This window comes from Lampris incognitus, chromosome 13, assembly GCF_029633865.1.
Source record: "Lampris incognitus isolate fLamInc1 chromosome 13, fLamInc1.hap2, whole genome shotgun sequence".
Classification (NCBI taxonomy): domain Eukaryota; kingdom Metazoa; phylum Chordata; class Actinopteri; order Lampriformes; family Lampridae; genus Lampris; species Lampris incognitus.
In genome coordinates, this window is record NC_079223.1 from 27112461 (window position 1) to 27126965 (window position 14505).

Consider the following 14505-nt stretch of genomic DNA (forward strand, 5'->3'; position numbering starts at 1 on the left):
GACCAAAGCCCGCCATCAAGCTGGTGCAGAGAGTGGGCTCGGTAAGTCAGAGTTTTAAGTGTTCTAGATATGTGGGATGATCATGGTAGGGCATCAAAGCTTGGGTTTGAGTCGCAGATGGAGCTTGGAGATGACCAGCCTATGATCGGTCCCAACAATCATCAGCATGTGGGAATGCCTTGGTGACATGGATGTTGGATCGGAAATCGATTCCATGGAAATGAACCATGAAGTCGACCGGAAACCATGAAATGGATCGGAAATCAATTGGGTCCATTTCCGATTGGATTGGAAAGGAGGCTTTCCATGACCAATAATTTTAAGGTTTGTCATCAAATTTCAGAAGACCAGCGCTCACCATTTCTCTCCGAATGAGAGATCTTGCAAAGTCTTGTGCACCGTCAGGTTCAGGTAAGTATTCTTTTTCAGGATTGGCTGTGAGCTTTGGAGTGCTATGAGGGTAATTATTGCTCTGACACGTTTCACTATTGGCTCTTTTTTCATGTCCTGATAAACTGGCTGTGTGTTGCTTTGGATACAATAATGGCTTGCTGTTTTAGCATCAGGTATTTCCAGTTTATTCATATTTCTCTCATGTGACTCCACTGCTCCATGTTTCGAAGGCAGTTCCAGAAAGAATAACTCAGACTGTTGTTGGATGTACTCTAGTGCATTCACCTGTACTGAAGGGAAAGAGTGGGATGCTCCTCTCCACCCAAAAAGGGAAGCAGAGTGGAACTCATGGAAGGACTGTTTGAAGACACTTGAAGACCTGCACATACAGAGGTGCTACATTCCAGTCTCGTTGTCTTCAACACAGAGAAAAGAACTGTGAATCTTTTCAGATGCTTCCATGGTAGCTATAGGAGCTGTAGTCTACTTGAGAGCTGCCGACACTGACGGACAATATCATGTTGGATTTGTCATATTTGTCATGTTAATAGTTTTTTCATTCGTTTTGAGGTTTTTGACACCAACCTCCCGGGAGAAGACTCCACCACTGCCGATATGGACAGCACGCTGGCCATCGCCGAGTCCGATGTGCGAAGGTCATTCATGCATGTGAACACCCGCAAAGCAGCCGGCCTGGACGGTATTCCAGGCCAGGTGATCAGAGCATGCGCAGCGCAGCTGACGGGTGTCTTCATGGATATTTTCAACCTCTTCCTTTCCCTGTGTGTAGTCCCCTCCTGCTTTAAATCATCAGTCATTGTACTGATGCCGAAGAAGACCAAGATAGCATGCTTGAATGATTGGCATCCTGTTGCTCTCACTCCCATAGTGAGTAAATGCTTTGAGAGGCTTGTTAAGGGACTAATCTGTAGCATGTTACCACCCACCCTTGACCCCCACCAATTTGCCTACCGATAAAATAGATCCACTGATGACGCAATAGCCACTGCACTCTATACTGCCCCCTAATCTAACAAACTGTGCCAGGAGAATAACCTCTCTCTCAACGTCGACAAAACCAAGGAGCTGATTGTGGACTACAGGAAAAGAGGGGGGAAGCTGGACCCCATCACCATCAATGGGACTGCTGTAGAGAGGGTCAAGAGCTTCAAGTTCCTCGGTGTCCACATTACCAAGGACCTCACTTGGGATGAACACACCAGTCATGTGGTGAAAAAGGCACAGTAACGCCTCTTTCACCTCAGGCAACTGAAGAAGTTTGGCATGGGGCCCAGGATTCTATGGGCCTTCTACAGAGGCACAGCCAAGAGCATCCTGATTGGATGCTTCACCACCTGGCATGGAAACTTTACTGCCCACAACTGCAAAACACTGCAGAGGGTTGTACGGACGGCCCAGAACATCAGTGGATGCGAGTTTCCCTCCATCCAGGACATATACAATAGACGTTGTGTCACCAAAGCCTGTAGGATTATCAAAGACCCAGCCACCCCAACTGTGGACTGTTCCAGCTGCTACCATCAGGCAAGCGGTACCGCAGCCTCAAAGCCGAGACCAGTAGGCTCCGAAACAGTTTTTTCCACCAAGCAACCAGGCTTTTGAACAAAGTACATTTAAAGACGTTAAGCCTGGTGCCAGACTGGTGGTACTGACCTGCGATCGTCGGTTTACACACACACACACGCACGCACGCACGCACGCACGCACGCACGCACGCACGCACGCACGCACACACACACACACACACACATGCACACAGAGGTAGCTTGGCATGCACAGATATGTAGACAACAACGCATACACGTGTGCTCATTTGTTGGAGCTGGGCCTACACACACAAACAGCACCTTACATACATCACACACTATTACTGGTGCTGCTTTTTTATTCTGTTTTGTTGTTGTTGATTTACTATTGTTGCTGCAGTGTTGAGGAGCCGAAACTCAAGAATTTTACTCTCTTATATTTTTATAATGAGACATAACAAATAAAGAATCTTGAATCTTGAATCATGGGGAAATCAAAATTGGCCCCTCACCCTGCCCACACCATTCCATGTCTGGAGCTCTGTGCATCCGTTGATCTGTACGAGCTGATCAGAGATGAGATTGACATTGAGGTCGATGCTGTGAATTTCTTCACTGATAGTAAGATCGTGCTTGGTTACATACACAACTCCACAAGAAGGGTTTATATGTACGTTTCCAACCAAGTAACTCGGATTAGAAGATCCACACACCCTGACCAGTGGCAGTATGTGCCACAAGACAGACAATGCAGAAAGGAAGGGATGGAAATGTTTCAAAGAAACGTCCAGCATAAGTGAGCTGTCACAAACCAAAGCTGTGATTATTTGCTCAGTCCAGCACAAAGCCTTCAAGGAGGAATTTAAATGTCTTGAAGACAGACAGACATGCCCCAAGCAGAACACACTCAAAAAGCTCAATCCGGTCATAGATAAAGATGGTCTGCTTCATGTCGGAGGCTGTCTTTCCTCTGCTGACCTGTCAGAAGAAGAAAAGCACCCACTGATCATTCCACACAACCATCACATTGCCACACTACTTGTGAGACACTTGCACGAACAAGTAGTTCACCAAAGGCGTCACATTACGGAAGGAGCTATCCGAGCAGCTGGATACTGGATAATTGGGAGTAAGCGTCTTGTGTCTTCTGTCATCCACAAGTGTGTTACCTGCTGCAAAATGCGAGGGACGTTGGAGGATCAGAAGATGGCAGATTTGCCTGCTGACACACACACACACACACACACACACACACACACACACACACACTCACACAGACTCACTCCTGAACCTCCATTCACCACTGTTGGCCTTGATGTCTTTGGACCATGGTCTATAATGACATGTCGCACAAGAGGAGGATGTGCGGAGAGGAAACGCTGGGCTGTGCTTTTTTCATGCATGTCTACCAGAGCAGTGCATATTGAACTGATTGAAACCATGTCAACAGACAGCTTTATCAATGCTCTACAAAGATTTTTCTTGATTCGTGATCCAGCAAAACTTCTGCAGTCTGACAGAAGAACCAACTTTGTGGTTCAGTTGGATATAAACACAGGTGACACAACAGTCGGGAAGTACCTCCAGGAAAAAGGATGCTCCAGGGTGTTTAATCCCCCTCATGCTTCCCACATGGGTGGCTCCTGGGAGAGGCTCATCGGAGTTGCCAGGCGCATTCTGGATGCAATGCTGCTCCACACAGGACCAACTCGTCTCACATATGAAGTCCTGAGCACTTTCATGGCGGAGGTGATGGCGATCTTGAATGCAAGATCCCTTGTGTCCATATCCACTTACCCAGATATGCCTGCAGTACTCACCCCAGCGATGCTTCTTACTCTGAAGATGAGTGCTGTTTTAGCCCCCTCTGGAAAGTTTGGCACGGGTCAGTTGTATGGAAAGCAGTGGAAGCTAGTCCAGAGTCTTGCTAACACTTTTAGGAAGAGATGGAAAGGAGAATATCTGTCGACTCTACAGAGCCACAGGAAGTGGACAAAAGACAAGCCGAATGTCAAAGAAGGAGATGTCTTACGGAAAGACAGCCAGGCTCACAGAAATGAATGGCCAATGGGACTGATCATTAAGGCTTTGCCAAGCAGTGACAAGAGGGCCCATAAGGTAGAGGTGCGGGTTGTGAAACACAGGACAGCCAAGGTGTTTCTAAGGCCGGTCTCAGAGATTTTAATCCTTCTTCAGAGACTTAGTGAAAAGACTCCAAGAATGTAGTTGCCAGTCAATATTCCCCTTCAAGTTTGGTTGTATCTATAGTGATATAATGTTATTATATCAAGCAGGGAGTGTGCTGCCTTTAAAGTTAGTAATTTAGATAAATTAGGTAAATAAGTTAGTTAAATAATTAACTTAACTTTAAAGGCAGCACACTCCCTGCTTGATATAATAACATTATATCACTACAGATACAACTAAACTTGAAGGGGAATATTGACTGGCAATTACATTTCCAATTTCCGATCAGATACATCGGTCCCATTTCCATGAAATCGGATCCGATCCGATCGGAAATGGACGTCAATGTTGCACCAGCAGATGTGCAAGAGTTGAAAAGGATACTGGGAATGGTGAATTACCTCAGAAGATACATCCCCAACCTCTCAACATTAGGACAGCCGCTGTATGAGCTCATGAAAAACAAGAATGCATGGACATGGAGTATTGCACAACAAACAGCCTTTGAACACATCAAAGAGCTGTTGACAACTGCACCAGTACTTGCATACTACGATGTGAACCAGCCCAATGCTGTGTCGGCGGATGCAAGTAGTGATGGATTGGGGGGTGTACTCCTTCAACTCCATGGGGAGCAGTGGAAACCTCTCGCTGCCTCTGGCCATGCCTTTCCCCTCTCCTTCTCCTTTGCCCAACAGTAGCAAAGTTTCGACCGGCACCCTGCTGGTTGACAGTACTGGTGGCGGTCGTTGGTAACCCGGGCCTCGACTGATCCGGTATGGAAATCTTATTTATGATCCGCATATTTGATTTGGCAAAGATTTGCTGTTAGGAATAAATACAAACTCTTTTGTTTTTTTAACCTATTTTCAATTGGCTATAACATATTTGAAGGTGTGCTCATGATTCCCGAGGTCTCTGTAGTCCTGCCATTTGGGTCATATGTTTAACCCCAGTATTTCAACAGCCTGTACTGTTCTGAGATTCTGAGATGTGATGTTGGATGGATTCTCTTGAGAATTTCCTCTGGATACAGCAGACCAATACTAAATATGGACTACGGTTTACGCCTTGTTTTTTCTGAAGGGGCTTATTGATGGCAAACACTTTGGTATGTGGTTTGATTTTGTGTAGGCTTGTATCATTCTCTGGTTTAGCTTGTTTCTCAGTAGGCTAGAACTTATGAATAAATACTTGCAGAAATTTCTTTCCAGATTTGTTGATCTGTTTGTCCCATAGCTCTGCATCCCCCAACAGGCATTTCCATTTTCATTTTGGAGGATGCATGTTAGACTATGGACCAGTTTATTTTCATTTGGACATTTCAGAATCAGAATCAGAATCAACTTTATTGCCCAAGTGTGCCTATACACGAGGAATTTGACTCCGGTACACAGTGGCTTCTAGCACTTGCACACACCACTCACACAAAAAAGGGAAAAAAATTGAATGCTGGGAAAGTATCACAACAACAACAAGACAATTGAAGTCCAGATGATGAAGCAGTTTCAATAGAGTCAACAGTTTACTCTGCCATGGCAATGCCTTTGCAGTGCTGAATATGCCAGAGTTTTAGAAGGACAAAAGGTTTGGTGATACAATGATACAGGTGGTATGATGTGTGTGAAGCTCAGTGTTCTGGCGTCAGCTGAAGCACTTCTCTTTAAAGGTGCTTGTACAGTAGTACCACAGTCTCCATTCCGCTATATTGTCTTCAAGTGAGCTTGTCAGAAGTGCGGTGTTGACAGTGTAAAATAAAATTCACATTTTATGTTACAGAAAATGTACAGAGGTTGACTGTTTTCCTACTACCTACAGAATTGTAAATAGTAACCTACAATGTAGATGGCTCTATTTAGAATGGTCGGCATGGGCATATATTTATGTATAAGTGTACTGATAGTTATGAGGAACCTGTCCAATCCTTTACCCTCATACAGAGCGATGTGTAGTATTCTATAATAAAAAATTATATCCATCCACATTTTACGATTGAAAAGCTGAATGTGATATAACACATCAGTTTTTAACAGTAAACGGTAGATGGAAAATATTGTATAACATGTTCATTAAAGGTTGATAGTCAATGAGATCCGCCGCAGTCTTGCTCACCTCCCCGAGCCTCACCCTCGCCTACTCCTCCAACCAATGAGAAAAACATTCTGGCTAGTCACTAGGCAGATTCACACATCTTTAGCCAATGGGGATGTGCCCTGGCCCAGCGACTCGGAGAATTGAGGAGTAGCTGAGCGGCAGCCTCCGAGGCCGGGGAAGAGCATCACGGACCCTCCGTGAAAACCCAGCGACACCTTCAAGATGCCGAACAAAACCAAGAAGGAAAAGGTAAGGTGACTCTTTGAATGTTGGGATTGTCCCTCATTTACACGAAGGCGGCGAAGGCTTGCCGCAACGCGTCCATTACCTTTTGGATGTCCAAGACTTTTTAACAAAAAAATAAAAAAATAAAAAATATCGGTTAGCAAGCTAAGGCTAGCTAGCCCGGTCACAGAGGCCCTGCTAGCGGAGCGCAGCTAAGCTAAGCAGCTCCACAGCTGCTAGCCAGCTGTAGCATAAAGTGGGAAGCTTTTTACAGCAGTGCAGCCACAGCTGTTCAGCGACATGAATTACCAACATGTGGTTTGGACATTTCATCGCTGAATGTTTTGAGTCAGCCTGAGCAAAATACAGTGTGTGACAGTTATCTGCATCCTGCCTGCAGGACAGACTGACTCCTCCATGCAGTTTCTGGCAGGTTAATTGATGCTGCTTTAAAACATTTTAATTTGCAGTCTTGGCATAATATGTATTCTGTGGCCAATTCTTGCATGCCTGCAATGATTTCGTTTGCTGTTACCATATGAAGCGAAAGAGCATTAGATCATTAGCTGCCCAAACGCACCATCAACTTGACAGCTGCATCCTACCTTAATGTATGTTCACCAATTGATAGCATGCGTGTATGCATGAATTCACTGTACGACCTGCAGCTATCAAGTATACTGTCACAGAGTGCGTTGCATTCTGTACATCAACTGCAGTCAAACATCTAGTGATTTAGCACTGTTCACTTGCTTGAACTAGCACAGATGATGGCATAGGGAGATATTAACCAGTGACAAGTGTCCTCATATATTCAAATACAGATTTATTTTTCTCATCACAGGAGCCAACCAAATCTGCCAAAAGCAGCAATAAGAACAGTAACACCAGCAGTGGTAAGGATGCAGGGACAGAGAATTCAGATGAGGTGAGTTTGTACCACAAACCAGATTTTCTTTTCTGAAATGAATCCAAGTGGCCGTGGCATCATTGTACTTTTAAAAAAATATGCATGATCAGCAGAACCATTCGTTAGCTCAAGCCCTACCAGAGGAATTTGATTGACTTTGTATTCCATGAGAAGTTTGTGTCACATGATCTGCATGCCATTTCTAATGCCATTCCACAGCAGCAAAAACAATACAATGGCAAGTCACTTAATTTTCAGAGAGGGGTTGTTGTCTTTTGTCAAACTGATATTTTTTAGTTGCATCAGTGAAAATCAGAATGGAAATCTTAACTTTTTGGTCAGCTGCTAAAAACCAAAACCCTCTGGCTATTTTCACCCTTTTTACCAACAACTTCTTGTTAAGTTTGTTTGAAATAAGGCTAACGTGAAGGATGGTCACACAGAAACAGACTAACCAGTCAGCAGCTAAAACCCGGCAGCACAGTGGGTGGAGATGTCATCTTCCAAGTTGTTGATTACAGCCCAGCGGGCCAGGACAGAACCAGGCTAGATCCATTGCAAATTCTGGTTCGATCTAAGTTGGAATGATGCTTATTATGTCCATTGAGTGACTGTTGGTTGAACACCATAAGGCCCCTTACCTCAGCAGGGATCAGCTCTGTGCGTTTATACCACAGATTCAGTTGCTGGCAGAAGAGTGACAGAAAAGTCTTCAATGATGGTAAAGAGCAGGTACATGGCTGAAAGTCTACAGTGCTTACAGCACCAAACGAACTGTTTCCTGATGGACACACTACATATATATATCCCCCCGACATAGGCCTGATCCACAATAGTGGGTTTAGATACCACACCATTTTTGTGAGTATGTGTGTAGGTATGTTTGTTTGTGTGGGGTTGTTGGTTTGTTTGTGTGTGTGTGTGTGTGTGTGTGTGTGTGTGTGTGTGTGTGTGTGTGTGTGTGTGTGTGTGTGTGTGTGTGTGTGTGTGTGTGTGAATCAGAATCATGTTTATTGGCCATGTAGGTTTGCACTACATGGAATTTGACTCAATTTTTATGGCTCTCACAGTGTACTTAACAGAAAAACAACACTACAACACAACAATCTTGAGATGTATACATAAGAAGAATTAACTTATGCAGGCGAAATAAGAGGTGATTAAGTGCAGTGGTGCAGAGACTATATCGGAGATGCTGAAATAAATGTTAGCAGTTTACTTAGATACATGCCTGAGGTAAATGGACATGACAGTGTGTGCACGCGTATACGCGTGTTTGTGTTGTGTTACTGAGTTTGTGAGTGTGTATGTGTTTACATGTGTCAGGGGTGGTCAATCTTATCCAGAAAGGGCCGGTGTGGATGCAGGTTTTTGTTCCAACCAAGCAATTACACACCTGTCTCCTAATCAAGTTCCTCAGCAAAGATTCTACTGGTTGATTAGTGGGATCAGGTGTATAACTGCTTGGTTGGAACAAAAACCTTCACCCACACTGGCCCGTTCTGGATAAGATTGCCCACCCCTGGTCTATGTGTGTCGTTCTGAAGGGAATTTAGACCAGGAGTGGCTAACCATGTGCCATGGAGAACCATTTGTAATTCCTTCCTCTGAAGATCTGTTGTCTACCTCTTGCAACGAGTAATTCCCCAGGCCTGCAAAGACATCAGTGTTAGCCAATCGGTGTCTAAATTCAGGGGTTACCCAGGTTCTACATTGTCTCTGAGACAATTTTCAGGGCTGAAAAATCCCATGGGTGTGTATGCACAAATTCGCCCATAGTAACAATTTATACATGAGCCCCCAGGTGATTTCACTGATTAGCAACCCGTCAACCAAAGAGGAAGAATGTATCAGTGAAATCACATGGTGTGGAGTCGGGTTGGAATGAAAACTTCCATACACATGGCTCTCCATGGCACATGGTTAGCCGCCGCTGATTTAGACCATGGTTGTGTTTAGCAGGAAGTAACTAGCCTCCAGTGAACAGAGCTCTATTAGCAGCTCACTCTCTTCACAGAGCTCTATTCGCTACTTGGGCGGCACGGTGGCCCTCACAGCAAGAAAGTCCTGGGTTCGAGCCTCAGGCTGTCCCAGGTCCCTCTGTGTGGTGTTTGCATGTTTTCCTTGTGTCTGTGTGGGTTTCCTCCCACCATCAAAAAGACATGCATGTTAGGGTTAATACTCCTGTCTATGCCCTTGACCAAGGATATGGAAAGAAGAGCTGGAGTTGGTCCCTGGGTGCTGCAGCTGCCCACTGCTCCTATACAATAGTATGGGTTAAATGCAGAGAACACATTCATTGTAAGAATACAATTCGTTGTGAAAATACAATGTCAAATAAAGTGGCTTTCATTCATTCATCCATCCATCCATCCATTCATTCACTCACTCATTCATTCATTCTTTTCATTCATTTCATGTCCCAGTGTGCAGTGCAGCATGCAAGGCCCCTCTACTCACTGTGTCCAGGCTCTGGCTGACTCACTCATTCTATCCACAATGATCTCTAATGATGTTCAGAGGAGTCCTAGGATGGTTGTTTTATTTGTCCTTTGAAGTAATGGAAGACTGTGGTAAATAAGCGCTGGTCAGGTTATAGCAGGCTGGACTAGCCACTGAGCTGTAGAGCACTGTATGAAATAGAATGTGTTGACATGATCAGACATGATCATAAAAGCTGTTCCATAGAAATTTAAATGAAACTTGTTACTTAACATGTGTACATATCCTGTGCATTTTTTCTTTCTGGTCTAAGTCCAAAGCATTGTAATCTCACTTGTGAGAGAACAGCAGGTTATCACCCTGTTGCAGACATGGTGTGAGGAAGTACTGTGACTTGTTAAGCCATAGTTGTGAATCCAGCTGTGGCCTTTTGTGGTATAATTCTCTTATCTCTTACAGCTGATGTAGTTCTCATTCCTGCTTTCTCAGTATGGAATTTTCAGGCAGGAGGTGACTAGGGTCTGATAAAAGAGCCAGGCAGAGTCCTCAGTATGGAAGGTATCAGCCAGTAGATCTGCACTGATAACTTAGCATTGTGAAGCTCACATGACAATCAGTTGTTAAGTCACACCAAGCTTCTCAGTGCTCCTGGCAGGATTCACCATGGTTCTGTCAAAAATGAAAGAGACTGTGTTCCCCATGGAAAAGAAGCAGTTAAGTCTTGTTTAGAGGGATTTTGAGGAGGTGGGGATGCCAGCCAGCCAAGCAGAGGTGTGCTTTAGGAGTTGTTATAGAAATATAGAGTTCAGTGTTGGCAGGAATCACTGTAGGATGTAGGAAGGGCTGAAAGGACAGAGCCCTGGAGGATCCCAGAACAGAATGTCTGTTATGAAGACAGAACTCCATGATACCCAACAAACATGAAGAGACCTGGCAAGTAGAAGGTGAACCGTGAGAGACGTGAAAGTAAACCAGGATGCCCCCATCTCAGAGTGATGGATTCGCTTTTTTTTTTTTAAGATTGTTTTTTTTGGCATTTTTCACCTTTATTGGATAGTGATAGTAGGGAGAGAGAGGGGATGACATGCAGCAAAGGGCCTGGACCAGATTCGAACCCAGGCTGCTGTGGTAAGGGCTCAGCCTTATGTGGTACATGCTCTACCAAGTGAGCCACCGGGGTGCCCTGGGAGTGATGGAATTTAAGTAAGAGATCCAGAGAGAATTGCTTTGTCAGCAGAATGGGCCATCCTGAAGCGGAGCTGGTCAGAGTACGACAGGATGGTCTGGAGGAAACATCTTACAGAACTTTGGACAGGGAGCAGACTGTCTTCCTATTCCTTCTGTGTTTGGCTCTCATGTTTCTCGGTAATACAACCATAGGGATCAAATATGTCATGGAGAACAAAAGTCCTTTTTGATCAAGTTGTCCTTGACTCAATTTAGTAGGGATGCATTGATACCGATACTGATTTGGGATATTGGGTTGATACCAGGTTGAAATGGAGTATCAGAGATTTTACTCAAGACTAACATAAGACACCAAAAGTCATGAATAATATGTCATAAATGAAAGCAAAATGACTTGATTTACTGTTTTTAGTAGATTTTATTATTTGTTGGCACGTGGAAGCCTGTATTTCTTTAACGATAGAAATAAACTGATTTTGTCTCAATTTTTTTCCCCATTGACCCCAAACTAATATTTTAGCACTAGAATGACCGGGTTTTCACTCCAACCTTAAACGACCATGCACGGTCAAAATGACGATCGGTTTTTAAATTCTATATTCTGTCAAGATAAATACCCAGCTGAGATATTAATGCATTGCATATGTTAGTATGTCTGTTAGGAAATGACTGACACCAAAATCAACATTTTAACAAATATAATACTATTTTTAAACAATTTAAACTTTAGAGACATGGTCGAACTTGAATAGCAAAATTGAAAAAGTGAAAATATTATCTGGAAAAACAAAATGGAAAAACACATATTGCTAATGTAACAAACATAACAAGGCCTGTAAGATGTGAAATGTAACAAAAGAACTGAAAATAGATATTGAGAGTCCCAAATAACGACCGGAACTTAAAAACTACTAGAACGACCATGCAGCCCGCGGTTTTTAAACTCTATAGTCTGTCAAGATAAATACTCAGTTGAGATATTAAGACATTGCACGTTAGTATGTCTGTTAAGAAACGATTGACACTAAAATTAAAATTTTAACAACTTTAATACTATTTTTCAAACAATTTAAAATGGCCACTGTCCAACTTCTGTAGATACTACAACGCCTCGGTGGAAGTCATGGTGCGTCTGAAACGGCGCCTGTAACCAGACATGTTGGCAAAAATCAAGTTTAGACTATTACTCTGCACTGGAGAAAGCTAGTTTGTTTCTAGGACAGAGCAATGAACTTCACGAAGGAAATGATGTGACCAACACACCTCATAAATAGTGACATGACACACACGATCACGCGCAAATTACGTGCGGTCATTTTGACCGGTCACGGTTGTTTTAGGTTGATCGTATCGTAATTTTTATTTTTTGTGTGTGTGTGCAAATGATCTAAAACTCAATTTAATGCAAATATATGCATTTTAGGAGTATTCAGGGAGCGGCAGGTCTGTATCTTTTTTTTTCTCACAAAGTTATTAAACTTTGAAAATCGAAAACGGTCATAATGACTGTCTTGGTCATTCTAATGTTAAGTCTGCACTGTTCAGTAAAAATAATGGTTTGGATTGGTACTTGGCATCAGCCGATACTTAAAGATTCGTACTCGGAGTCTGTAAATGAAAAGAGATATTGGTGCTTCCCTAGAATACAGTCTTTCTGGGTCATGTGGTATTTGAATCTGAATGGTTCTTAAAGGCTTTCTGAGTGTTGACCTCAGTTATTCAGCGGTGGGTAAAGCAACAAATTCAAAGCAAGACAAACTAATTTGAACAGAAAGGTAGCGGAGAGACAGCATATTTCCTGTTGTAGTCCTTCAGTAGATGTCAGGAAGCATTGGTAGTTTCTTCTGGTCCCTGTATGATGTTTATTCTTTTATTCCACTGTCTTCACGAGGAACCATTTGACCTGCTGTGATACTTTGTATCATCACAGCTTTTCTGCTTGAAAGGGCAGAGAGAGTCATGTCACACTGCTGTTTGTCATTCTCTCTATGAATGCATCTGTAATAAAACTAAGCCATCAGATTTGTCTGTGAATGTTCTCATCAGATTTGACCTGTGTCGATTTAACGCGTGTTGTTCTGTTCCACCTACAGCAGATGTCGCTTTTGAGCTTGTCCAACTTGGGGCCGGGTGGAGATAGGGCTGTTTAGTGGGTGGTGTGGGGTAGTGAGGTTTGGGGCATTTAGGATTGTTTACAGTGCATATTAAACAGCTATCGGTCAGGGCTATTGTCTGTCTATTTGCTGCTGTCATGCAAAGTCAGTCATCAGGCAATCACTGCCTTAAGCAAACCACAAATCGTGCGTATTAGACAGCACACAAACTGGCTGCATGTATGTTAGCTGTGTCTACTACTACTGCTACTCTTACTCTTGACTGCTCCCGTTAGGGGTCGCCACAGTGGGTCATCCGTTTCCATCTCTTGCTGTCCGTTGCATCTTCCTCTGTCAAGCCAGCCACCTGCATGTCCTCCCTCACTACATCCATAAACCTCCTCTGGCCTTCCTCTTTTCCTCATGCCTGGTAGCTCCATATTCAGCATCTTTCTCCCAATATACCCAGCATCTTCCTCTGCACATGTCCAAACCATCTCAATCTTGCCTCTCTTACTTTGTCTCCAAACCTGAGCTGTCCAACCTGAGCTGTCGCTCTAATATACCCGTTCCTAATCCTGTCCTTCTTCGTCACTCCCAACAAAAATCTTAGCATCTTCAACTCTGCCACCTCCAGCTCTGCCTCCTGTCTTTTCGTCAGTGCCACCTTATCCAAACTATACAACATAGCTGGTCTCACTACCATCTTGTAAACTTTCCCTTTAACTCTTACTGGTACCCTTCTGTCACAAATCACTCCTGCACTCTCTTCTTCACCTCTCTTCTGTACTCCCCATTGCTTTGAACAGTTGACCCCAAGTATTTAAACTCATCCACATTCATCACCTCTACTTCTTGCATCCTCACCATTCTGCTGTCCTCCCTCTCTTTAACGCATAGGTATTCCATCTTGCTCCTACTGACTTTCATTCCTCTTCTCTCCAGTGCATACCTTCACCTCTCCAGGCTCTCCTCCCCCTGCTCCCTGCTCTTGCTACAGATCACAATGTCATTCATAAACATCATAGCCCACGGAGACTCCTGCCTAATCTTGTCCGTCAACCTTTCCATCACCATTGCAAACAAGGGCTCAGGACTGATCCTTGATGTAATCCCACCTTCACCTTGAACCCGTCCGCCATTCCTACTGTACACCTCACCACTGTCACACTGCCCTCATACATATCCTGCACCACTCTTACATACTTGCCTGCCACTCCCGACTTCCTCATACAATACCACACCTCCTCTCTTGGCACCCCGTCATATTCTTTCTCTATGTCCACAAAGACACAATGTAACTCCTCCTGACCTTCTCAATACTTTTCCATCAACATTCTCAAAGCAAACATCACATCTGTGGGGCTCTTTCATGGCATGAAACCATACTGCTGCTCATTAATCATCAGCTCTCCTCTTAACCTAG

General features: G+C 43.8%; 1 protein-coding gene across 1 annotated transcript in view; it reads left to right on the forward strand.

The window, feature by feature from the left end:
- Positions 1–6395: 6395 nt before the first annotated feature.
- ppp2r5d (protein phosphatase 2, regulatory subunit B', delta) overlaps positions 6396–14505 on the forward strand; it is a 76374-nt gene continuing 68264 nt past the window's right edge. Inside the window, exons 1-2 of the mRNA XM_056291368.1 lie at positions 6396–6470; positions 7291–7374. Of these exons, the coding sequence (XP_056147343.1) occupies positions 6444–6470; positions 7291–7374 (111 nt within the window). The 5' untranslated portion in view covers positions 6396–6443. The remainder of the gene's footprint in view (positions 6471–7290; positions 7375–14505) is intronic.